Raw genomic sequence first — 27,365 nt, 5'->3', positions numbered from 1 at the left:
TTGCTGGAAACCCCAGCTGCATCCTACTTTGGTCAAGTATAGCTCTCCTTTGGCTATTATATTATTGTGAGTATTAAACCAATATTAAACAAAAACAAGTATAATCACCTATTAGTATTATTGACTATTTGATCACTGCCAAACCACTTGGGAATGACATATATACAGTATATATATTGTAGATACCACATGGGCTGGACGGGCATCCCGGCAGGGAAGGAAACAAGAAGCAGACCCAGAAGGAAGAATACGGAAAGATGGATGGACAGCCCTTGAAAAAGAAAAGATATCGCTGGGGGTTTAAATTCCCCCAGCACGCTAGATGGCTGCAATCCCAGATATCTGTGCCCAGCGGGAAGCCAGCAGGGCATGCTGGGAAATGTAGTCCAACAGGACAGCCCTGCTGGGATCAATGGGTGCCACAAGAGGGAGCTGCAGGGAGACAGGCTCCCTGTTATAATGGACTTCCATGTGATCCGGTAAGTGATTCCATTGGGCAATTGTCCTGGCACCGGAAGTACTCTCGGGTCTGTAATAAAAGGGACCACACTCCATTAATCCAGGCGAGTTGGAGCTGGGACGTGAAGAGGCAATACTTGACTGGCGGAGGGCAGGGCGGTGGTGAGAGAATTATAGCAGAGAGAGAAACCTGTAGTTTGTGCTTATTGTGATACATTTTTGAGGTAATTTGGTTAATAAACAACCTGTTTTTGAACCTGGGACTATGCTTGTGTGTTCGTGTCTGGGTTTAGGCTTGCTGACACCCGGGTTTCCATCACAATGTATATATACAGTACATGTATAAGGGTTTAGTAAAGGCTGAACTCTGTAATAAACCTCTTTCCAGGGAGCATGCGCCCCCTGCTGGAAAAACGGGGGGGGGGCTGAAATGTGCATGGAAGTAAGAGCAGTGGCACTAGGGGACGAAAATTACTATAAAAGAAGGTCGCTAGATGGAAGCCAGCTCATTTCTATAAGTTATATTTGGAAACTTCCTACATGTTGTGGAGGACCAGCATCCTGGAAGTTAATGAAAGTGCCCACAGTTTCATGCTGGAGAAAGATGTCTCAGTGTTGCAATTTTCTAGCACCAAGTGTCTTTTTTTTTTCTTTAATATTGTTGTTATATTTGAAGCACATTATTGTAAATTGTGTTTTTTTCCTGTGTCTTTGATTTGTTTCTATATTTCTTTATGAATACTGATCTAAGCTTAACTTTATATTTTGTTATCTGTTGACTGTGTATATCCTCTTAATGATGAGCCTAAGGAGGCGGGGCTTCCTGACACAGCAGTTGTGGCACCGCCTCCCCCAGTTCATAAAGCCTGGAAAGGCCACAGGACTAGAGTTGTGCCATTAGTAAAGGCTGCTTCTGTTATTGACTCTCTCTTGGACTTGTGACTTCATTTTTTGATCTTAATTCTGTATCTTGGGATTTATTTACTTGGTTTTGTTCAGTTAAGAGTTTTGCTCCTTTGGAAAAATTGAAATTATTTTTTTGTTTAATTGTAGAAAAAGTGCAAAGTGCTACTCTGGGGCAAAAGGAACGTCAATTATAAATATAAGGTGGGAGATACTGTCATTTAGGAAGTAACCTATGAAAAGGATTTAGGTTTATACTAACATAACATTTGCATCATCTAAGCAAAAGCAATTTAAAAGGCAAATGAAATGTTAGGTTATTTCATAAAAACTATTGAATATAAACCAAGGGGTGTTAAGCATAGAGTATATAAGGCACTAGTGAAACCACATATGGGGTACTTTGTACAGCTCTGATCACCATGCTACAAAAATGACATAGCAGCAGTTGGAGCTGAGCAGGGAAAAGCAACCAAGTACATTCCAGGACTTAAGGACATGTCCTTCTGTGACAAATTCAGAGAATGAAGCCTGTTTAGTCTCGAGGTGAGGAAACTGTGTGGGGACCTACAGTCCTCAAAGGCATTGATTAAGTATATCCAGCAGAATTCTTAACGGTGAATCAAGTACTTGAGGACACCAGTGGAACCAGAACCGCTCCAGCATTCATGCTGGCCTAGATGAAGCTGTAAATGGCGCCCTGCCAACCCCTTTGCTTTCAGTGGAATCATCAAGGCCAGTCCTGAACATAGAAATCTGGAGACCTGAGTGGGGAGCCCGGCCTGAGGAGAGTGGAAGATGGTTTAGATGCAATGGACATTTGATTACTTATAACAACGTCTGTTTACAAGACAGCATCGGAAAGACACACGCTAGAGAGGTGCCATTTCAACTGTATTAGCAGACTGCATTTAATTAATTATTGATTTATGTTTTGCATTTAACATTTCTCTGAAGAAAAAAGCACATTTGTATCACATAATCAAATCCCTGCCTAAACTATAACTATGTTCTGTAACTCTGTATTTAAACTGCCTGCCTAACAGATAGCTTACAGTGATAATCTGGTTATAATCTTTCCAAGGCAGCTGCATAAATGTACTTCTTTAGTGTGCCAAGAGCAAATGTCATAGGTGGTGGTGAACAACAGAGGACGGTATTTCTCAAGTTTTAACGCATGTTTTAATGTAAGCCCATTGGGGAGATGATTGAAAGTTAAATTAAATCAGCCTTTAGCAATGCATTCAGGAGCTGCAGTCCTGTTTCTGTGTTGATCGTTTCATGTGATTTTGCCACATCTGTGTCACCAATGCTACACCAGTTTGAGGATTATTGTTATCATTATTATCATTTTTATAATTGTTGTTGGTCTTGATATTCTTGGATTATTATCTGTGTTGTAGTTTATGTTTATACAAACCCACCCCAGTGGGTGCACATGAAATCAAATTAAGACTATGAATCTTTCAGAGAGAGAGAGAGGTTGGGAGCATGTGCCGCACCCACCACACACTGAACCACCTGGATTGGGACCTTAGAGCAGTGGGAGGCACCTCAGAACCACACTGGAACAGTGTGAGGATTTTTACGGTGGCTGTAGTGCCAATCCCACCACCAACCCCTATGTTTTCCACATCAGTTGGAGGACCTGCTTGCAGGGCTGGATGCAAGTTAACGTCTTTCCTAGGACAACTCAATTGCAGATTAAGGGCCTTGCTCAAGGTCCCAACAGTGTAGAGTCACTTATGGTGTTTACAGGTGTTATGGTGTATAAAATCTACAAATTATTCTCTATATTTTTATTATTATTATTATTTTTTTTTATTATATTATCCCAAGAAGATGCATTCAGATGCAGGACACTTGAATAGGCATCATAATATAAAAGGCATATCCTCTTCCATTACACCTCATTTTTATAACAGTTGTTCAAAACATAGTGCTAAATTGATTTTACAGCCTGGGAAAGGAAAATTTGCTGATAACTCAGGCTATTGATTACTTTATGGATGGACATCTGGGACAACAATTTGGTTTACTGCCTGGGAAAGGAATACAAGCTAATACTTAAATCAACATCAAAAAACTTTATTATTTGGGGAGCAAAATTCATCCATCATATTGACAGCCAGCTAATCAGGTGCAAGCAACAATCATGTGTTGTGAAACCATGGCATGAAATTTTATAATAAATATGCTTGTCTAAAAGCAACATTAGAAGAGAAACAGTGATGATGGAAGAGCGACGTCAGAAGAGAAAACAAAGACACGTTTGACCAGTTTTCATCCGATCGTCAGTTAACGGCATTTTCATGAACCCCTATTGCTAAATCAAATGTCGCCCTAGGACATTCATCTTTGACATCACTGATTCCTTTCAGTAAACTTTTTTAAGACTATTTATCCAGACTTTACTATCGATCTTATTTTCTGTTACTTATTGTTGTTCTTTAATAAATATCAACTTTTTTTCATCTTGCTATGCTTTGTCTTAATGTCTAGAGTGATTGAAGTAATAAGGTAGATTTCTTTGAGCACCTGGTGCGGCCAGAGATTTGCCATTACCTTTTGCTGCAAGGTTTATTAAGGCTGAGGGTGACAGCTCCACTCAAAAGTAGGGAACAGTACGTAAAGTAAGTAAGTTGGTTGATAAAAGGCCTATAGCCAAGGATGTTTGTATGTTTGAATATTTTCTTGGAGACCAAAAGTAATATTTAGGTCTGAGATATATTTAAAACATTGTATGTTGTTTATGCCGATAATAAGTAAGTCTCTTGAAGTGCTAAGAGAGTGACAAGTTGTGTAATTCTTATAGCACTTGTGTGGTTTAAAGTGCTAGAAGTTAACCAGCTCTGTGTATGTCATTCATAGGGCACTGTTGTGGTTAGGGTCTGAGTGTATGCATATATCTATATATATGTGTGTTATTATTTAACAGTCCACCTAACCTGTATGTCTTTGGACTGTGAGAAAAAACTGGAGCACCTGGAGGAAACCCACGGGACCTGAGGAGAGCATGTAATCTCTACATACAGTGCCCTCCATAATGTTTTGGACAAAGACACATTTTCCTCGATTTCCCCCTCTGCTCCCTAGTTTAAAATTACAAAGTGCACATTGCAGACTTTCATTTAAGGCTATTTACACACATTTTTGTCACAGCTTGTATGGTAACACTTCTTCTACATAGTCCCCTTTTTTCTGGGTACCATAATGTTTGGGATAACTGGCATCAGAGGTGTTTGAGATTCCTCAGGTGTGTTTCTTTCCTTAATAAGATACCTCGGCCTGCTTCTACCCTTTGGTGTCTGGAGTTTTAGATGACCGAAATCAACTGTCTGGAATGTCATTAAGAAGAAAGAACACACTGCTGAGCTAGGTAATCAAAAAGGGACTGGCCAAGGAAGACCACTACTGCTGATGACAGAAGAATCCTCGCTATCTTAAAGAAAAAGATGCAAATGCTTGTCTGACAGATCAGAAATAGACTTCAGGAGGCAGAAGTGGATATATCAGAGACAACTATCAGCAGAAGATTCATGAAAGGAAATACAGAGGCCACACTGTAAAATGCAAGATGAAAACCTCTAGTTAGGCACAAAAACAGGATGGTCTGATTATAGTTTGCGAAACAGGACTTAAAAGAGCCTGCCGAGTTCTGGGAAATAGTATTATGGACAGGCAAGACAAAGATGAGCCTAATCAGAGTGAGGGCAAGAGCAAAGTGTGGACGCAAAAAGGATCTGCCTAAGATCCAGAGCAGACCACTTAATCTGTTAAACATGATGGTGTGGGTGTTATGTCTTGGTCATGTATGGCTGCCACAGGTCCTGGCACACTTCTCTTCATTGACGATGGAACTGCTAACGGCAGCCACACAATGAATTTTGAGGCTAGAGAAACATCTCATCTGCTCAAGTTCCAGTAAATGCCTCCAAACTAATGGAGCTTCCTCCTACAACAAGACAATGATACCAAACAAGCCCCCAACACAAGCAGGAGCTGAGCAGGAGCTGAAGATGGCTGCATTAGAAGCTTGACAGAGCATTGCCAGAGAAGATCCTCAGGACCTGGTGATGTCTATGAATTGCAGACTTCAAGCAGTCATTGCATGCAAGGGATATGAAACAAAGTCCTAAATATGACCGCTTTAATAGACCAGCCATTGCTGTGTCACAAACATTATGGTGTCCTGAAATCGGGGGACCAGGTAGAAAAAGCGTTGTCATTTCTACATTGTGTTGCTAAAATAAACGCAAATCCCCCTAAATGAAAGACTACAATGTGCACTTTAATCACAATATTTGAATTGTTTGATTTGTAACTTTAAACTGTGGAGCAGAGGAGAAAATCAAGAAAATGTATTTCTGTCACAAACATTATGGAGGGCACTGTACATTCCATAATTTTACATAGTGAAATGTTAACAACATTGATCTATAAGTAGATTAAACTGAGTGGGGTTTACCATGTTTTAAAATTATGGAAATGATCCCAGACTTTATAAGCTCAGCTCTCCAGATTAATGAACTGAAGTGTTTGTATGTCATTGCTCCTTCGGATCTGTGTGATAAAGGATGTCTATTGGAACCATTGCAAGATATATGTATTCACTTATGATTGTTATTATTATTATTACTAGAGGGCTTACCCCCCCGCTTACTTCGCTAGCCAACCCCCCTGGTCTGTGCTACGCGCCAGACACTTCGTGTCTCTGCCACTTGTGTTGTGAAGAGGGGGGCTGAACGCACCCCAAGGAGACGTGGTCGCTCCTCTGAATCCCCCTCTTAAACGGTGATACAATGGGAAACAAATTTTTTTCTTAGCTCCTCTTTGCTCGATCAGCTACTGGCTTGCTGGTGCTGCCATGCCGCATGATCTGCATCTCGCACAACGCTTCGAACATTTAAAAGCCTGTACAGCAGCTGTCCTACTCTTTCTCTTTTATTTGTGGCCCTGGCCGTGGTTAAATCTATCTCTTGGCACAAAGTCTCATCTCACGGGATGTGAGTTCTTGATATTTTAGTTACGGAATAAGAATCTGAAAATCTAACAACATCACATTAAACTTCGATAAATTCTGAAAGAAATGATACCAAACATATCCAGTATATGTAGGTTTTAAAATAAGCCCGATTTACAGCATAACAAAAAAGTGACCTAAAATTGTTGCACAAAATCATGACAATTTTTGGCTTAGGATTTTATATATAAAGAGTAGATTTTTATTATTATTATGTTACAATGCTCACTTTTCATTTTTGTTATGCATTGCTTGCCTTTGTTTTCACTTTTACATAAATTCATGAAAAAGAATTATCAGAGCTCTGCTGAGACGAGGAAACATTTAGGAGGGGGAGGCAAAATTCATATTTACATCCTGATTGGTTCATCACATCAAAGCAATATTATCCTAAATTTACAGAAAGTGTTACACACCCTGGATTGTTGAGACACTACAACCTGTAGAGCCCAGACAATTGCTGCCCTCCATAACCATCCACCTTCAGACGTCTGCACACTCTTACAACCTCTAGAGAAGAACTGAGAGCACCTCAGCAGACTGCTGTATTCATCTCTGTCAATGTTTATCTTTAATCAGAGACTGTTTGTGGATTTGTATGCTGAGAGTCTCTTTAATACAAGTTTAGTGTGAACTTATCGTTTGTGGTGTTATTTTAGTTATTTTGTTACAGTTGCAGCTTTGAGATAATGACCTTTCCACAGTGCTACTCCCAGCATTGAACTTGAGCCATCTGAAGAGCTAGCACTCCCTGCTGGACACACTAGTCCAGTCCAGTCCAGTCCAGCCAGCCACTATGGACCCTTCCAAGTACTTGTGTGGAGGTGTGGAGGTTCTTTGGTGTGTGAAAGTCAATAAACAGTTTGTTGGTTTTGCAGATGCTGAGTTGCAGACCTTTCTCAAAGTTTCCCACACAGCACTCTATCTCATCCCCTTTGTCAGTACACCCCCACTAATGTAGAATTTCTGTTTGTGACGTGATGTGCTGCTGTATTTATAGTCTTGGTGTACCGGATGAACAGAAAAGAATACATGGCTGCTCCTTATAATGTGTACATCCACATCAGAAACACAGTCCTTGAGTCTCACAAAGTGCAGTCTGCTCGACAGATAGTCCATCATCCAGGACACCACAGGCTCATCCAACTGTATATCTCTGAGTTTACCCCTTAATAAAAATGGCTGAAAGGCACTGGAGTAATCAAAAATCATAATCTTTGCGGTGCTTCCAGCTTTTATGGAAATTTTAGTTAATATATAATCTTTACAGATTATTACAAGTGAATACTTATATGAAGTTGTGACAATGAATTAAATAAAACATAATGAAAAGGAATGAAGGTAACTAAAGGGTTAACTAAACGTGGCTTAAAGCTTGAGCATGTGATGTCTGCTTCATCTTAGAGAAACCACCAGCTTGATTTTTCAAGGATAAAATGAGGTAAAGGAGTAACAAACACCCCTCTAGAAAGTGAGAACAAACTAGAGGGAAAGCCCAAACACCCCTCCTGTGAACTGCCACTAGGTCAATAGAAAGGTCTGCAGGTCTCCCCTTTCAACAAGACATCATTCAGGAAGATGGGAGAGTCTGAAAATGCTAGTGACACTTGTTGATTGGATGGAATAATAAAGTTCTGCATAATATGCATATTTAAGATAATATGATGTATTAGATGAGGTAATGGTAGTAGAAAAGCATAAAAGCAAATGAATGGCATTTCGGATTGCTCACTCCATGGTCTGAGACATTTGGGCATATCTATGTGGAAATATTGAATTGTTGTGCATTTTCATCTGGTCTCTATGAATGACTTCTTTGAAAATAGAGGAAAGTTTTTTCCACAGTTCTTTTTGAAGATGGAAGAGATAGGAAACTGTATCTTCCATTGCAATCTTTGTCCAGTAGGCAAGTTGTACTGGGTCAAGCATGAGTACAATATGTAGGAAAAGTGAGTGGAGGACACACAATTTAACCTAATTAGATGAATATAAAGCAAAATTAACAGCAGGTTTGAAGTAATTCCCAAGCAACGCTGGATTATACAGCTAAGTATTTTTAAATAAAATCATAATCTGTTTGTTTGGTCACCAATCATAGAAAAATAGCTGACCCAGTTTTCATGAAATTTTGAATGTGCGTTGCAGATGGTTTAACCTAAAAAAAAATGGCTAATGACATGTTGGGGAGTGTGGGCTGAAATGAGAGGCTCAACCCAAAAATCGGCTCTGATACAGGGACTACAATTCCCATCAGGCAGCAGGACATTGCTGGGGCTGATGAGAGGACACTGTTGTATGCGTGCACAGTTTTGTACAGGATCTCATCTAAAACCACAGAGTGAAATGAATCAGTTTAATCAGAAAGTCATAGAAAAAGTTTCAGGCCTGAAGGGTGTGACTATGAGGGTTCTGCTTCAAGCTCCTACTTGGAATCCAACACCATCGGTACTGTCACTGGATGAGCCGGACAATGAAGACATTACAACAAAGCAAGGGGAAGGTGTAAAGTGCAGAAGAACTTTTATTAAAAAACAACAAAACCAAATCAGTGTCCAAAACAGTGCAGTGCATCTAAAAGTCAACAAACAAATAATCCATTAAAAAACGGGTGAAAGAGTGTAGGTTAAAATTCAGTAAATATTTCCATCAAAGGTGAGGTTAAAACAATAGCTGGAAGCAATCTTGTTGTGTTATTCTGGTGAAAATGTTTCTTTGCTATTTGGACTTCTGGCTTCATACATTATATAGTTTATGCCTACATTTTGTCATCTACTACTAGAATATAAAAAACGTTTCTGTTTTAATAATGTGTTTACACATATTACTGTAGAAACGGAACAGACATAAAATGCGTGTGTTCCAAATAACAATCTATTATTTCCACTCTAAAAGTCCACTTCACTCCCAGATACTCAATCAAGGCATGAGCTGGGAGAAGTTTGTGCACGTTCTAAATTGGTGGGGGGATGGAATAGCTGGCTGCTCCTATCTTCTCTTTATCAGCACATTTAGAAGACAAAGGACGCTGGCGGAGAAGTGTGAAGGGATTTAAGAAGCAATTTAAGGTGGGACGGAATTACCAGTTTTTTCGTAGGCTCTGGTAATTCTAGTGTTAAAAACAAGACTCGGTGCTTTCTTCTGCTGGCGGCTCTCCTGCTTCTTCCATCTGGGCTATGCACCAGGTGAGTCGCTCATCCTGCAGCCAACCTTCTACTTCTGCTGGACTGGAAACTTCCCGATCCCTGGCTTCATTTGGCTGATCCAGACTGAGAGGTAGGTTCCCAAGTGACCAGGATGCTCATGCTGGGGCTTCCACCTCCTGAGCCTCTGACTCCCGCTGCCCTTCCACAGCCTTATGTGGCGAGCCAGCCGCCTTCCGGTCACTGCTGCTCCTCAGAAGCGCTCAGCAGGAACGACTACTACTTGCTGCCCCTGATTGTTGGCCTAACACTCCTGAAGGGCTCTTCCTCGCAGCTTCCTGCTCTTATCAGCGAGCCTGTCCTTACTCACTCTCTCTGTCTCGCACCAGCTTTGAACTTCCAACTTTCTCCTCTTCTTCTTTTTCTTCTTCTTCCACTAACTTCCATTCACTTTCTCTCCCCTCCGCACTCGGCTCCTACTATATATATGTGGGGATTAGCAGTTCCCGACATCAATTACGGATACGGACGATTCCTCACCTGTGCACTTAAGCGAGGAAACGCTCGCAAACACATTGGGTCCGAGAACCGCTCCAGCCACACTACCACACCGCCTCTCTAAGCCACGAGTGTGGCGATTATTTATTTAAAACTGGCCTTTTATTCTGAGCCGTGGACCTGCTATACAACAAAGGTAAGGAAGGGCAAAATTTATGCTCAAGGAAAAATAAGTATCCTGATCGTAAAGACAGAATAAGTTTGAGGTTGGACTTGTCCTGTGGATGTAGTACAAGACAGGTTGTTGGGTGAGTTATGTTTTATGAAGTGGGGGTCTGTGGATCTTACAATGTGAATTTATACCCAGGAGTGGAAAAGCTGCATAGGACTGGGCAGACTGGCAGCAAGTGTAGAATAAAATTTGGGTGGGAATAACTCTGTGGGTGCAGTAAATGATAAACTGGGATGCAAGACTTGAGAAACCCCCTTTTTTTAACTAGTGACCTGTTTCTGCTGCTAATGAACTTCTTTTGAATTCTTTTAAATTGACTTGTTTTTGTAAGATTTGTTCCACTGAATTTCTTTCTTGTTCCTCTGAATTGCTTCATTTCTTTCCTTAAATGGCACCCAAACAGAAATTAAACATGTAGTAAGTGAGCCAAGAAAAGACCAACTAAGTCAGGGCCTCAAACTCCAACCAAGTTCACTCCAACCAGTTGCTTAAATAGGTGCAGAGTCTTGTCGTTCTTTAATTCCATGGCTTGTTTCTGCTCTCATTAAGCAACAGCAGACATTTCTGAAATTGTTGATTTTCTCTTTTCTAAGAGCGCTAATGAAATGTTTTGTGGACCTCAGCAGATCAGCATTCCTGAGACCTTCATCTTTCTTTATTTTCAGATATTATATGATGGAAACCAGTTGTTTTGGCTCATTTTATTCCTCGTTATTGTTTGGCTACTAAGTAAGGGCAAAGAAACAATTAAGGGGTCTGAGTCTTCAAGAGCAAGTCAAATAAAATTAATTCAAAAGAAGTTAATTAGCAGCAAAAACAGGTCATTAATTAAAAAAAGGGTTAAAATGAAAACCTGCAGCCACTGCGGCCCTCCAGGACCGGAGCTGGGGACCCCTGCTTTATAGAAATATGCATTTGACGACATTGGGTAATTCAGCCTTTATAAATTGTGTGCTGTTTAAATACAGGCTACTAATCACTGAAGACATCACAGCTTCATGATTGTTATCTATATTCTGAGCATCAGGCTGCAGAAGGCCCTGCCCAGGGTGGCATTTAAACCTGTAGTCTTGTGTATCGAAGTCCAACAATACATTTTGGTTGATCAAAAGTTAAACAAAATAACGGTTTGTAATAAATGGCAAAGCACCAGGCGTGCTGATGCCCGGCAGACTCCAGTATGGGCAGGGCCCGGGGGGCAGCATGGCACGCTTGGCTTTCTTCACTGTTGAAGCTCAGCACTCTGGATTCTCCATCCCTCTGCCTCTGTCCTTGTGAACTTCTCTCACTCTCCCCCTCACTCTCTCTCACCCTTTCTCTCGTCCGTCCGCTCACTCCCTTCCTCCAGTGCTAATCTCACGAGGTCTGTTTCATTTTGCCCAGATTAGAATCAGCTGGAGAAAGGGAGAGGGAGAGAGTCCTTCATGGGCAAGCGTGCTCCAGCAAGCTTATGTGCAGGCGGACTCCTGCGTGCGAATTTGCCTCGCAGCTGTAGAAATGCTGCCACTCTGACTGATGCTGCACACGGGCATCCACAGGGTGTAATCAGGAGTTCATTTGTGCTTTGCCGTGTACCGTTGCTGGGAGGCTGGCTTTAGGAGCGCTTGCTTGGCTTGCTTTACTTTTTCTTATTCATTGAGCTCCACATGGCAGGTGGACATCAAGCAGCCTGATCTCAAATGTAAAAGCAAGCTGGGATGCGGCCAGTGTTTGGGGAGACGTCAAGGACAAGCAGGTGCTAGGAGGAGAAGTGGCAGAGCCTCCACTAGGTGGCACTCTTCCATCCTAGCTGGGAGCTGCAGTCGGATGTCCCAGTGCAGTAAAGGCAATTTGCTAAATTTATTTTATGACACATGGCATCTTTCACAGGACGGTATTATCAAAGCAAATGCATTAAAAAGCAGTCAGAGCTTTACAGGCGTGCTAAGAAGGCAGCATTGCACCGGGGAGCCATTGAAATAAGTGCAGTAAACAGCCACAGAGTACTAAAACCAGACACTATAGAAACATAAAATGAAAAGAATGGAAATGAAAAAATGAAGTATTTCTTTTTACGCAGTGCAAATTCGGCATGAAGCACTTTTCATTATTCAAACTCTCACAAATCATGGCAATGGAATGACCTTGACTTAATAAAATGACATGGGCTACTCTTATGATTTTAGTCATTAATTCAAGGGGGTTGCTTTTATAATGACAAATTACTGCCATCGACTTCACTGTTTTAGGATTGGCATCGACGTAGGGGTGCAGGGGTTGGAGCTGCTGGCTCACAGCTCCAGAGACTCCGATTCAAATTCCAGCCGCAGTGCTGCCTCTATGGAGTTCGCACGTTCTCTTCATATTTTTGATTGTACTCTTAAATCGACCTCATGTAGCTCTGTCACGTTGTGTTCCTGCCATGTGCCTAATGCCACCAGAATGTACTCCAGCCCTCCAATATTGGAATAATTGATTTGGCAGAAAGCTCATGTCCTTTAACTACTTCTTATTTATTTTATAAAGTGCTTTACAAAGAAAACCTGCACTGCTTGAGTAGCAGAAATGCCCAGAATATATGGACTGACAGGGAATGGCTTCACTTGGAGTTTGGTTGTTAGATTTCACATGGTCTCTAAGGCTTAACCCCTTCAGGGTGGCACGGTGGTGCAGTGGGCAAAGCTGAATTCCACCCTGGGTGCCGTCTGTCTGAAATTTTCACATTCCTCTCATGCTGTGTGGTACTCTCTGTTAGCTCTAATCTGATAGACTAACTTGCTTAGACAAGTCTCTAATTGTTGTAAGACAAGATACAAAGTTTAATGTGTGACCACTAGGGAGTGCAGCAGTGCCCCAATCCCCCGGCACAACTTTACGCAGACCAGTTCCAGGATCAAATCGTTGAAACTTTTAAAACATGCTTCTTCTTCTTCGTCCACAATACAACACATTGCCTTTCAATTCTTTTTCTTTTTCTTTCTCCTCCACTTCTTCCTCTACTCCTGACTCCTTTTCAACCTGGACCTGGGAGTACTTTGAGTGCAACAACATTCCCACCAAGAAGCACTTCAGAGTCAGGCAGTACTTACTTCAGCCGATCTCCCAAGTACCTTAAAAGGGCAGCTCATCAGGACTACGGTTCCCATGCTGCCCTGCAGGTACACAAGTTGGAGTTGGACCTGAGGGATGCTGCCACCCGGTGTACAGGGGGAACACATGTCTCTGTGAGGCCATTTCCCACTTTCCTTACATTACAAATGCCTTCATAAAGAACCACCATCCTTCCCAGCCAGGATGCTAGTCTGACTTTGCCTTCTATAAGAAATCCTATGGTCAGATGTCATGGGAGAAAAATAGAATAAAACCTATACTTGGCAAAATGCTGAAGAAACTAACACTGTAGGGGTTCTGAAACTGAAGGATCACCCAGCCCTCACTGGGCAGACTCACAGAAATGCATAGACAGGAAAGGTGCCATGATGAAAAGGGCAGACAGACAGACAGATAGATAGATATGAAGGGCACTTTATAATAGATAGATAGATAGATAGATAGATAGATAGATAGATAGATAGATAGATAGATAGATAGATAGATAGATAGATAGATAGATAGATAAGAAAGGCACTATATTCAATAGATAGATAGATAGATAGATAGATAGATAGATAGATAGATAGATAGATAGATAGATAGATAGATAGATAGATAGATAGGAAAGGCACTGTATTCAATAGATAGATAGATGGATGTGAAAGGCACTATATAATAGATCATTTTAAAGTAACATCCGGAATCCATTGTAGTGATTCCTGTCATTATTTTAAACACTTCAGTCATGTCACCTCTTAAACTCCTTTTGCTTAAACTGAAATTCCTTTAAACGTAATCAGCCTAGTTGCTCTTCTCTGGACTTTCTTTAACGCTGCTATGTCATTTTTGTAATAGGGAGACCAAAACTGTGCAGAATCCTCCAGGTGAGGCCACACTAGTGTTTTATATAACTTTAGCATAACCTCCCTTGACTTTTACTCTATACGTCTATTAGGCTTCTTCTGTATGCAGTCTGGATGTAGACATTGATGAGTCCACTACGACTCAGGTCAGGTACGATGTACCTTCAGGTTTTAGACCTCTCACTGTGTTCTCAAAGTTGTACAGTTATAATGAAAGCTTTTTTAAGGAGCTTCTTTCAGGATGCAGAGATATTCTGGCTCATCTCTGTGAGGTCTGTAAGCACTTCTGGGTAAGGCAGAAACCCCATGCCATTTGCAGCACCCCCTAGCAGCACCCATGGTACCCAACAGGGCTGAGGTAAAGAACTCCAAGTCCCATGATGCCCTGTGGTAATCCTGGGCACCGCTGCAACCCAGGGGAGCTGCCATCTAGTGTTCTGGTGGAGGGAGTGCCCTAAAAAATCTTACTGTCTTTTGGGTGTCCCGGCTGGGTGGGGCTGCTGGCCATCCCTTATAAATAAAAAAAACGAAATCAGCTTATCTGACAAACTATTTGTCTTTGTTGTGGAACTGAGGGGGTTAATTTATGAATGTGATCTTTTGTTCATTTTAAAATTGGCAGTCAATTCTTTAGTTTAATAAAGATGCAGCTCAGGGTGCAGCTATGGTGTCAATTATATTTTATTTACCTTATGTAATCTTAGTCATCCAGTGCTTCAGGTTAATGAAGCTACAGCTTGATGTCAGTGAAGGTGTTAATCCCTTTAAAGTGATTTACTTTTCTTTTGTATTTTCTACAGCATATTACCTGCTTTCGTTCAATGAAATTATGGAGTTAATCACATTATTCCAATGAATTGATTTTTTGTTCTGCATGTAGCATCTTCCATAACGATCCCTCAGTCCTTCAGTTTAATGACGATGCAATCATAGGGTTAAGTCATCAAGGTGATTTTCTCTTTCAGATTCAACACCTCTCACTTCAGTTTAATGAAGTTGGCTTTTGGTGGCAAGGATGCTGTTACCTCCTTGAGGTGATCTCCTGTTCTTTCTACAGCGCTTTTCTGTATTGATCACACAGAGGTTTCGCTTAATTAAGTTTCTCGGGGTGGCGGTGTGGTGGCGGCGTGGCTGCGGCGGTGATCCTTACGGAGTTAATGCCTTGTGTTTATTGCTTTGCTTATATAAAGACCACTGTGCTACAATTAGATGGGGTTCATTTCTTGTGCTTGATCTTTTCTTCTATGAATAGAAATCTCTTTTTAAAGAGTTCACAGGGCTTTGGATTAATCAAGTTGCTGTATGACAATGAAGATGCAGTTAAATCCATGAGTTCATTTTCTGTTTATATTTTATATGGAGCGTCTTTTGTAATTGGTGCTCAATTCATCAGTTTAATGAGGTATCCTGCTTCTCCTTTTCCTCCTAACCCAAAGGAGCAGATACCCTCCTGCTGCTGGGTTGATGCCCTTCTATGACCCTGTCTAGAGCTCCTTGTGTAATGGCCTGTCTCCTAGTATCTTCTCCGTGTTCTTGAGACAGTGCTGGGCTACACAGCAATCCTTATTGTGACACCAAGCATGGATTTGCCATCCTGGAAGAACTGGACTACCTGAATCGATTGCTGGTGCCCACATCATGCTACATGTAGTGACAACAGCACTAGCAAAGTGCAAAACTAGACAAGAATCGGTCAGGAGGGATATGTAGAGATCAATTGTACCACATGGAAAAGCCATTCCCTTTTTTGGGGGGTGTCTTGCTGTTGCCTCTCCAGTGCACTTGTCACATTCATTTGCACCTACACAGATGAAATTGAATCACAATCGCTTCTGCTTCCTACCTGGACAGACTGATATCCCTGAAGTTGAACCGATTTGGTGTTAGACTGGGAGGATTAAGTGTTCCCTTTATTTTTTTTGAGCAGTGTGCTCCTGGGAATCATCTTCCTGGCTGTCGAGGTATGCAGTACCACCCTGCAATGAGGGGAGGCGCTGTTGCTAACACTGTCTCCTTTCCCTGCTGCAGTTCTGACAGGCAGCCAAGGACTGATGCTTAATACCCGCCTTCTGCCCTGAGATGGCTCCGCCCCCTCTAGTCTGGACAGTATAAAAGCGAACTGCCCTCAGAGAATGACGGCTCATTCTCAAATTAAACAGCAAAAGAAACAGAGCTCTCTTTAACACAACGTGTGGTGTATTATCCTAAAGCTGCCAATTTGGTTCCGAATTTGATAATAATTTGGAAACGCAGAAGCGCTGAATGTGCTTTTAGTTTAGATTTTTTCTTTTCAAAATGCTGATGATTAAACGGAGTAGCCCTGCTGAGGCCCCAACTATTCTTGTCCACTGGTCACTATATATTGTCACGCTTGGGTCGTAGAGGAGCACAGGAGACAGGGTTTCCAAGGAATATCAACTTTATTTAACAGGCAGAAACAAGCATTAAGAGTTTATTCAACAGGAGTTTATTTTTGGCATACGAGTGCACAGGTAGTAACTGGCAAAAGACACGCTACGGCTCCCCCCTTAAAAGAACACGAAGTTGAGCACGTTCACTGGGGGCAGCCACGGTCTACGAAAAGAAGACAGAAGAGTGAGCAATTGGGCTTCTTCTTCTTTTCTTCTTATTCTGGGTTTTTATGGCAGACCCACATAAATGGTCCATTACTGAACTGGAGTGTGGAGCAGAATTTCTGGAAGCAAAGCAAAAAAAATCTTTGGCCGGGGCTCGGTCTTTTAAATGTTCTAAGCATCGTGCAAGGTGCGTGTTATGTGGTAAAAGAGCAAAGCTGCAGCTGATCTCACAAAAGGCCGGTTAAGAGTGTTTAGGAGGGTTTTTTCGAAGGGCAGCTGTGTTTCTTTGCCATTAGTTAACTGTTTAACAGAGAGCCAGTCTGCAGCTAAAAGAACATCAGCACGCAGCAGCCGGTGGTACGTGGTAGGAACATGGAGCTGTAGAGCCACCGTCCTAGGTGGCGAATTGGCCGGGACATCTGTCTCAATATATTGTCATGCATGCGCATCAGAGAGTCACCTTCCAGGCTTGGCACAAGCAGCCCAGGACATAAAGAGGCACAATTGCTGACTCTGCTCCTTCCAATGCAGGTTACATCCTGGAGGGGGCATCTCATTTGGGAGATAAGCCATCTGGAGAATGGAGCTGCGATCCCGAAGCCTGACCATTCTGTACAGCGCATCAGCTCCAGCCAACAACTGACCATACCTTTTTGCTTCTTGACTGCTCCGCCATCGAGCACATGTTATTTTGCCTACCTTATTATGGCCTCAACATTTCATTTGGACACAAAGGTCATTCAAACCCAAAGGTTTCCCAATCTTATTCACCTAATTTCTTCAAGAAATAACACTAGTTAAGTTTTAAGGTGCCCACAGTTGGACTTTGCAACACAATGCTTGGCTGTTTATTCCATATTTTGTGGTTCTTTGTGTAAAGAAAAACTTTCTAATGTATGTGCAGAATCTAACATTAACAAGCTTCCATCTGCGTCCCCAGGTTCTTTCTGAAGAACTCAATCTAAAGTAATAACCCTTGATCACCAGGCAATAACATCTTGGTGGTTCTCACAGCTAAGTGCATTTAGCTTGTCACGTGTGTTACTTACATGTCTTCTTGCATTACCTTGAGCATCATGGCTCCTAAAAAGGTTGTGAAAGAATTGGAGAAGACTAGAAAAGATGAAAAAGACCAGCACTTTAAAAAAGCAGCCTGAGGTGTAGACACACTTAACCATGGGGACACAACATAGCTGCAGCTTTTTAGACATTTGGAGATTTTATTATTATTGTTTTACAGCTATAAAATGCTTAACTTTCTTTTATTGTTTTTCTATTAATTTTTCCTTTTTCTGTGTAGTTTGCCTCTTTAATTTTACCCCAATAATGACAACTGACAACGAGCAGAGCAAATACCCAGACAAACACGACTGAGTGCTTAAAGGTCTATCGATGGATGAATGGCGTCTTCTGATGCCACGAAATACAAACTCGTTGTATGTGTAACTGTGTAACTCCAAGCTGGTGGAACGAACTGCCCACCTCCCTTCGAAATTTGGACTCCCTCAGTGTGTTTAAGTAGCGTTTGAAGACTCTTGTTTGGTGAGTTTCTGTCTAACTGACATTAAGTGTTGTTTTTTTATTAACCTAGGAATTGTAACTGTCCTAAATTTTAGTTTTTTTTGTGGTGATCAATTATGTACCCTTCTTCTGTAACATGCTTTCCTTAATAATCCCCCAAACTGGTGCATGTTGACCCTTCTTGTAAGTCACTTTGTATAAATGCACCTGCTAAGCAAATAAATATAAATGTAAATGAAAGGCTGCGACTACTTTGGTGTCAGATCAATTAATGCATTAATGAATAATGGATTAAGCAATCAGAACAAGTGGAAAAGTAGAATTAAAATCACAATAAAGTGAATATCTTAGTGAATAGTTAAAAAAAGAATGAAACAATCTGTTCCTTTATGCAACCCATTCTACTGTGTGGGTAAGTAAGTACGTCCGGCACCTCCATATCATTCAGAAACGAACATATGGGTGCTAGAGGGTGCTATTGAGCCAAACTCACAATGTTACCAGTGAGACAGCAATAATAATAATAATAATTATTATTATTTTTATTATTTTAATATTATTATTTACATTTATAAAGTCTTTCTCATCACTCAAACACTTCAATGAGTATGGAGCCACTACAGCCACCAGTATGTTCACAACACATTAGCCTTTAGGTGGTGAAGTGGTGAGAGAGATAGCCAGTTAGAGGCAGGGGATGAGTAGGAGGCCAAAATGACCAGGCTATGGTGTGCAATTTATCCCGAACCTTGGGATACACTCTGGAACATTAGAACATTAGAACAATGTGAATGAGAACAGGCCATTCAGCCCAGCAAAGCTCGCCAGTCCTATTCCGCTTATATTTTCCAAGAAAACATCAAGTCGAGTTTTGAAAGTCTTACTGTCTACCACACTACTTGGTAGCTTATTCCAAGTGTCTATCATTCTTTGTGTAAAGAAAAACTTCCTAATGTTTGTACGAAATTTACCCTTAACAAGTTTCCAACTGTGTCCCCGTGTTCTTGATGAACTCATTTTAAAGTTACAGTCTCGATCCACTGTACTAATTCCCTTCATAATTTCAAACACTTCTATCATGTCTCTTCTTAATCTTCTTTTGCTTAAACTGTAAAGGTCTTTTAATCTTTCCTCATAATTCAACCCCTATAGCCTGGAATCAGCCTAGTCGCTCTTCTCTGGACCTTTTCTAGTGCTGATATGTCCTTTTTGTAGCCTGAAGACCAAAACTGCACCCAGGACTCCAGATGAGACCTCACCAGTGTGTTATAAAGCTTGAGCAGAACCTCCTGTGACTTGTACTCCACACATCAGGGTGTTATATAACCTGACATTCTGTTAGCCCTCTTAATGGCTTCTAAACACTGTCGGGAAGTCGATAGCTTAGAGTCCACTATGACACATAAATCTTTCTAATAAAGTGTACTTTTGATTTTCTGACCACCCTTTGTGTATTCAAACCTAACATTTTTACTACCTATGTGTAATGCTTTACATTTACTGACATTAATGATGCTCTGTGTACGAAAGGTCAGAGCCAACTATACTTCCTTAGAAGGTTGGCATCCTTCAACATCTGCAATAAGATGCTGAAGATGTTTTACCAGACGGTTGTGGCAAGTGCCCTCTTCTACGCGGTGGTGTGTTGGGGAGGCAGCATAAAGATGAAAGACGCCTCACGCCTGGACAAACTGGTGAGGAATGCAGGCTCTATTGTAGGAATAAAGAGGGATAGTTTAACATCCGTGGCAGGGCGATGGCCGCTAAGCAAACTCCTGTCAATCATGAAGAATGCACTGCATCCATTGAACAGTGTCATCTCCAGACAGAGGAGTAGCTTCAGTGACAGACTGAGGAGATCGTTCCTCCCCCACACTATGCGACTCTTCAATTCCACCCGGGGTGGTAAACGCTAACATTATTCAAAGTTATTGTCTGTTTTGACATGCATTTTTATTACTCTTTAATTTAATTTTTTTTTTGTATCAGTATACTGCTGCTGGATTATGTGAATTTCCCCTTGGGATTAATAAAGTATCTATCTATCTATCTATCTATCTATCTATCTATCTATCTATCTATCTATCTATCTATCTATCTATCTATCTATCTATCTATCTATCTATCTATCTATCTATCTATTAAATTTCATCTGCCACAAATCTGCCCAAGCCTATATGCTATCCAAGTCCTTCTGTAATGATATAACGGATTCTAAATTATCTGCTAATCCACCTATCTTGGTATCATCTGCAAACTTTACCAGCTTGTTACTTATATTCCTATCTAAATCATATATATATATATATATATATATATATATATATATATATATATATATATATATATATATATATATATATATATATATATATATATGTATATTAATAATAGCAGCAGCCCTAGCTCTGACCCCTGTGGAACACCACTCATAACATCGGCCAATTCTGATGAGGTTCCTCGCACCATCACCCTCTGCTTCCTGTGTCTGATCCAATTCTGCATCCACCTAAAAACATCACCCTGAACTCCCACTTCTTTTAATTTGATGCCCAACCTCTCATGTGGCACCTTATCAAATGCTTTCTGAAAGTCCAGATAAATAATATCATAAGCTCCACTTTGATCGTATCCTTTTGTTGCCTCCTCATAGAATTCCAACATGTTAGTAAAGCATGACCTCCTTCTTCTGACCCCATGCTGACTGTTCAGTTAAACTCCTGTCCTTGCCATGTGTTGCTCAATCTTATCCTTAATAATTACTTCCATTAATTTTCCTGTGGTGCACATTAAGCTACTCTTTATGAAGGATGCCCAGGGATCTTTTATGACTACAGAGAGTTAGGACATCAGTTTTACGTCTCATCTGAAGGATGGCACCATGTTTATTACACAGTGTCCCTGTCACTGCACTGGGGCTTTGGCATCCACGTTCGGACCACAGGGTAAGTGCCCCCTGCTGGCCTTACCAACACCTCTTCCAAGAGCAACCCAAGCTTTTCCTAGATGGTCTCCTATCCAATTACTGGCCGGGCCTGAACATGCTTAATTTTATGTCGATGACCTTTTTTGAAGTGCATGTGGTATTGCGACTGGCTATAAGTAAAAATAATTAAAAAGAAAAAAAATCTATTCCTCTGTGAGAGATATTGTTTAAAATGTAACAATCAGTGTGAGAGTTTTACTGGGTTGTTCAACATTGTTCTGTCAGCGAACTGGGCAGATTGACACCTGGGATCAGGAAATGAAGCTAAAACATAGTCAGAAGACACAACTGGGTGAAAACTGTGAAGTCAGAGAGATCTTTTTTTTACAAAAAGTTAAAAAACTAATTAGAAACCATAGCCAAAAAATAGCAAAACGTTAAAATCACACACAGTAGTAGAGACACACATATTATATAGAGCTTCTTAGAAAGTTTTGATCGTGGATGCTGAGTAATGCATGCCGACTATAGAATTAACGTCACACTGCACTGACTGCATGGAACAGTAGCAGAATTTAGCTAGAAAAGTAATAAATCACAATCAAAGTATGAAGAAGAGAGTTGTCACCAGGAAGTCAAAAATCAAATAATCAGGGTCTAACATGTGTAGCGAAAATTGTAGCAAAGCAAAAAGGGAAGGCAAAATTTCGAGCTAAGACATTAATCGTAAACTTGGGTTGACTGTGTTTATGGTTAAAATACCTTCTCCTTTCCAGATGATTCATTAGAAAGAGTGAAGCAGAGAAAGGGGTTGAATGACATTCTCTAAACTATGGTTCTTATTGTGCCAAAGAGCAGAAGCAAAGCAAGTAGATGTGACAATTCATTACCATATAACCTGGAGAGACAGCAGCTTAAGCACCCAATGTGCCTGGATGTCAGGTGGCTCTTTTATTCTTGCGTTGTGCTTCTGCAGTGATAGGTCTTTGATCCGGCCTGGTCTCTGGATGGATGTTTTGTGGAAAATCAGAGACAAGTAACTGCAGAGGTGCCCCCATATTTAAGGTGGCCTTTCACTTCTTTATGTATTTTTTGGACCAATGGAGTGCTGTTTATGGGGCAACTCCCTTCCCGTGCTCTGCCCATGTGACTCTAAGCACAACCTATGCTGTCGTACTTTCTACTAATCAGGGCTCTCCTATCTATTGCAGTGGTTCTTAAACTTTGTTTTTCTCGTGATCCAATTTTGGCTATTGTGCATCTTCATGACCTATAATCACTGCAGAACACTGGTCGATCATCATCCCTCCAGCTTAGAGATTTCCCTCTGAATATCAGTTGGTCATTGCCCATCCGCCTTAGAGAATAGCTATCAATCAGGGGGAGGCCCTTGGAGAATTGTCATCGATTGTTATGGAGGGAGGGGTCTCACTTGGAGAATCACCACCGTTCACCGTATCACAAGGCATTCCACAAACTGTTCCTGACCATTCCTCATTAAGTACAATTGGTATTCACGACTCATCAGGACCCAATTTCAGACCCATATTTTAAGAAACACTAATCAATTGTCTTGGGAAAGAGCAGAAAGTGCCCCTTGTCTTTTCTGCACTTGCTGCCTGTACTAGTGTACCATGTCATGAGGTGTCAAGATTCTGTGGTCAGGAGAGCAAGCATAGCAAACTGCACCAATTATGACAAGGTTTTTTAACGCATTCTTTATCACTACTGAGACACACTCCAAGAAGTCAAAACATTATGACATTGTGCCTACTATGCTACTGCTCCTCCATGTTGCCACCTAAGCAGCTCCATCCAACTGAGACATGGGCTTGACACCAAAACATAAGCAGTAGATTATGTAGATTCCTGTAAATGTTGAGGTGGAGCCACCACACATCAGACTTGTTCTTCCAACACATCCCATAAATGCTCTATTTGATTGCAATCTGGAGAACTGAGAGTCCAGGGCAACACCTTGAACTCTTGATCATATTCCTCAAACCATTTCCAAACAATCTTTACAGACTGGCTTGGTGGATGCCACCCTTGCCTTAAAGGAACGTACCTGGTCCATAGCAATGCTTAAGTAGGTGGTATGCATCAAATTACTATCCACATTAGCGTCATGACTCTCTCCACCAGCTTGTCTTCTTCTTCCCATAGTACATCCTTGTGCCATCTCTTCCCCACATAAACAACACACAACGTAGCCGGTTGTCCACTTGACACAAGAGAAAATGATATTCATCAGACCAGGTGAACATCTTCCATTTTTTTTCAAGGTACTGTTCAACTCATATCAATGATCTTGGCCCTAAGCACTTTGTCAGTGGTTTTGCCCTCCTTGGACTACTGTTAGCAGCCATCCATGAGCCTTGCTGTTCCAGAAATGTTCTGACTCAGTTGTCTGTCCAAAATGATTTGGCCCTTAATAAGGAGAGTCTGTCCTTTACACTTGCACATTTCTTCTGACTTTGAGTATCTAATACGTCTCTGACCTAGACCTAAACCGTTGTCACAAGATGGTTGATGTCACGCACTTCAGATGGACAGTGGTCAGAATGTCTTGGCTTATCAGTGTATGCCTATCACAGCACACAAGTCCATTTCCATATCACTATAGTTGGGTATTAAATGAGTGCTGTCAATTTATATTATTTTGATGTGATCTGAGGAAAATGGTGGGGGGTACTGCTTGGGGACCAGAGAACATTTAAAATTATTTTTTGATTTAAATGAATTTCAATTATAAAAAAAAAAAATCAGGATTTCAGGTATGGGTGGGCTTTGTAAAGGGCTGTACAACATTATTTTTATTTAATGTTAACATTTTTCAAAATGTATTGAGAGGCTGGCATTTTTATCTGTCAAAATGCATTTCTTGGTTACTCCCTTTGGTTGAGTTTTGGGTATGATAAGGTTTGGGGTTAATATTTATTTCCCAGTGTTAATTTTCTGCTTTCAAAACTGGTGTTGATCTTGTTGAGGAGAAATCTGAATGGGTCATTTTACTGGCAAATGAAATGATGCCAGTGAGTTTTCATTTTTTTTTTTTTTGTTACCAAGCAGAAAGTTTAAGGTGATCTACAAAGCAGGCACCTTGCGCTGTAGGGAGAGGGAGAGAGAGAGAGAGAGAGAGAGAGAGGGCGAGTGAGGGAGTGAAAGAGAGAGAGAGAGAGCGAGTGAGCAAGCGAGAGACTCCGCTCTTAAAGCCCTCTCACACATGCTTCACTGCTGTACCAAGGCAATCAAGCTCTGTTTTATTTTTCTCAGGGACAGATGCCAGTTGTGGCGATGCTGGTTCAGTGTAAATGTGTTCATGAAGCTTTAGGATTTGTAACACAAAAGGGAAGCAGGAGCAATATTTGATAAGAATACTCAGACCTTTTTATTCTAATATAAATTAATATATGCATCAGCCTGAGAGGACGAGAGAGAGAGACGGTGACATAGAGAGAAACTGGGATCTGAACAAGGAATTGAGAAGCAATCAAAACTGTACTAAAACATTCTGAGGGCTGCACGACCGGAGAGTGGTGAAGGACACTTGATTCAATGTTGCCGGAATAGCTGTGGGATTTGCTTTCTCTCTTTCTTTTTTCTGTGTCTCTTTTCTTGGCACTTCTCAATGAATCCTCAGGAGCTGTTCATCACGGAGCAGGCTGGATAAGGGAACTAATAGGCAAAAAAATATAAAAATATTAGCATGGCAAAAAATGTTTACAACTGAGGTAATCCTTGGAGTTTTCTACTGATATTGCTACTTGTCAGCCTCTTTTCTTCACGTGTACTCCCAGTGGTCAAAATTGGGAGAATCCCTCAGTCATTAGTTTCCGGTTTATAAATGACTGGGATTATTACTTCAGAGTTTTCCAACTGTACATCAATTCTTGTGGCAATTTGTATTTTTGTCTCTTCTGAAACTTTCCTCTTAAGGTTTTAATCATCTCTGATGGATACAACAGGATTTCTTTCACTCCGACTCATTTCATGCTTTCTTTTCAACTTTCTTGGCACAATTTCTGAGCTCAAGGAGATCAAATGGGTTTTCAAAATTTAGATTTACCAGAAAACGAAAAAAGAAAAAAAGTCCAAGACTTACCGGGTATAAAAAATCTAGGCACATTTTACCCAGTTACGGAATAAAGGCATCCAACATATTGTGAAGAACTTTGGAACTTTGTGAAATTTAGTTTGGATGGGTTAGAGAACATCATCCCTGTCAAAAATGGCAGCTTTAGCGAGCTCCTTGATTCGCCAGAAACGTGAGGTTAAAGAAGCTCAAACCACCCGCCCCATCTCGACCAAACGGAAAGCGTGCCCGCGTACCAACAAATCACTGTGCCAGAAGCAGATCCTGATCCTCATCTCCAAGGTCCGCCTGTGTGGTGGGAGAAGAGGGAGACTCGAGAAACGGCCAGGTAAGCAGCTGTTCTGCTTCGCCATACTACGCCAAAAAAAAAAACGATGAAATGTTTAGTCTGCAATTTTTGTGACGTACGGTGTTTTGAATTATTAGGAGCATAAGCGTTGTAACCAAAAAGTTGAGTATGGTGCATTACAGATCAAGTTAGGAAATTTTTTGGGATCAATAAAGACAGAACTGACATTCGCATTCTATCATAAAATTACCCGAAGTTCGTAACTGGCTGACGTCTGTGCATTACGTTGTTACACCTCACCAGCATGCAGAATGCTTAAAAGAATGCAGATATTACATTTGATTTTTTATGTTCTACCTGATATTAGCAAACTGAAATTAAGCCGATGATGTCCGCTCAAGTGCTATGAAGCCTTTAGGACTCCCAGAGGAGGGAAATGGCAGGGCAGGTAAGTTCTTATGAACCATGCAGAGAGTTGAACGGCACTATGGTGAAATCCTTATGCCAGTTTAAAATGACTTTTTTGGTCTGGCACATGATGGGCACTCCTTGTTTATCATGCCATCAAGAACAGGAGTTCCTAGTTGGCAGCCATCACCTTCACCGATTCAATAAATGAGTGTGAGTAGTGGATGGACATGAAGACAGTGGTGTCATTTTACTAAGGAGGGCTCCCAAATTAAAGGACAGGATTACCCATTCACGTGGCACTACGTGAATTTGTGGGTGAGAAGCTCATCTCCTCAAACCTTTTGTGATAAAGAACAAAACAATAGTTATAAGTTTACTTTTGATTTAATTTCAACAAATCCAGAAAGGTCAAAGATCAGAAAAATGGCGTTACAATGACTATCAGCTTCTCAGTTCCATTTGGAGATACCAAAAACATGGATCAAATCAGGAAGAGCTGTTAGCGTCAAAGTGAGTGATTTGGCTTGGACCCCTTGGTTTAAAACCAGAATGGCAGTTCCTTATTGTGAAGTTCTCCCAGTGTTTATGTGGGCTGTACCCTCATTTCCACAAAAGCCATCAAGTATAAAGTCTTCAAAGAATGTATCTCACCTTGGAGGAGACACACACACACACACAGAGGGATAAGACAGACCAACGCTTACTCAGTTGAGCAATGATCCTAACAGTGCAATTTTAGGATGTGGGGTATTGGACTACCTCAAGACACGAGACATATTTGTGCAGACCCTCAATGTGCTGCCTTCACATTAATCGCCATCCATCCCTTTATTTCTTTATCACACATTTTCAAATTAAACTAACCCTGAAGAGGACACACACTTAGGGACAGAGACACACCAACACTTGGTCAGTTTACAGTGAGTAAAACATGCCAAGATCTGGGACATTGGGCTACCTCAAGGTACAAACCCCGCCATGTAGACCACACACCTAAATTGGTAGGTAATGTCATGGAGACGTGAATCAGCCTCCCCAAATGTGCTGTCTTCACTTCGATTGACATCTATCCAGTTATTTCCCAGTCCCACTCTTCCAGTTTCAGAGTTACAAGCAGTTGGGAGGTATCACATCAGCAGGTCATGCCAAGATAGAAATCGATACTGGATATGACATCACTTTATCACAGAGTACACTCACACACACATCCACAGCCCATTAAATGGGCCATCCTAACTTGCATGACTTTGGCATTTGGGACACAACATGGAAAAATATCAAACGAAATTCAACGTGTGGAAAGAAATCAAATGTACGTCTTCAGAGCTGGGAGCAAGCAGGGCTTACCACTGTGAC

At 41.1% G+C, this 27,365-nt stretch overlaps 1 protein-coding gene across 1 annotated transcript in view; it reads left to right on the top strand.

Annotated features, from left to right (window-relative positions):
- Nucleotides 1-24,466: 24,466 nt before the first annotated feature.
- fgf11a (fibroblast growth factor 11a) overlaps nucleotides 24,467-27,365 on the top strand; it is a 476,711-nt gene continuing 473,812 nt past the window's right edge. The window contains exon 1 of the mRNA XM_039746927.1: nucleotides 24,467-25,637. Within this exon, the coding sequence (XP_039602861.1) occupies nucleotides 25,445-25,637 (193 nt within the window). The 5' untranslated portion in view covers nucleotides 24,467-25,444. The remainder of the gene's footprint in view (nucleotides 25,638-27,365) is intronic.

The sequence above is a fragment of the Polypterus senegalus genome, chromosome 3 (genome assembly GCF_016835505.1).
Source record: "Polypterus senegalus isolate Bchr_013 chromosome 3, ASM1683550v1, whole genome shotgun sequence".
NCBI classification, from domain to species: domain Eukaryota; kingdom Metazoa; phylum Chordata; class Cladistia; order Polypteriformes; family Polypteridae; genus Polypterus; species Polypterus senegalus.
The sequence above is the reverse complement of the archived record's forward strand: the minus strand, read 5'-3'. Positions and strand labels throughout refer to the sequence as shown.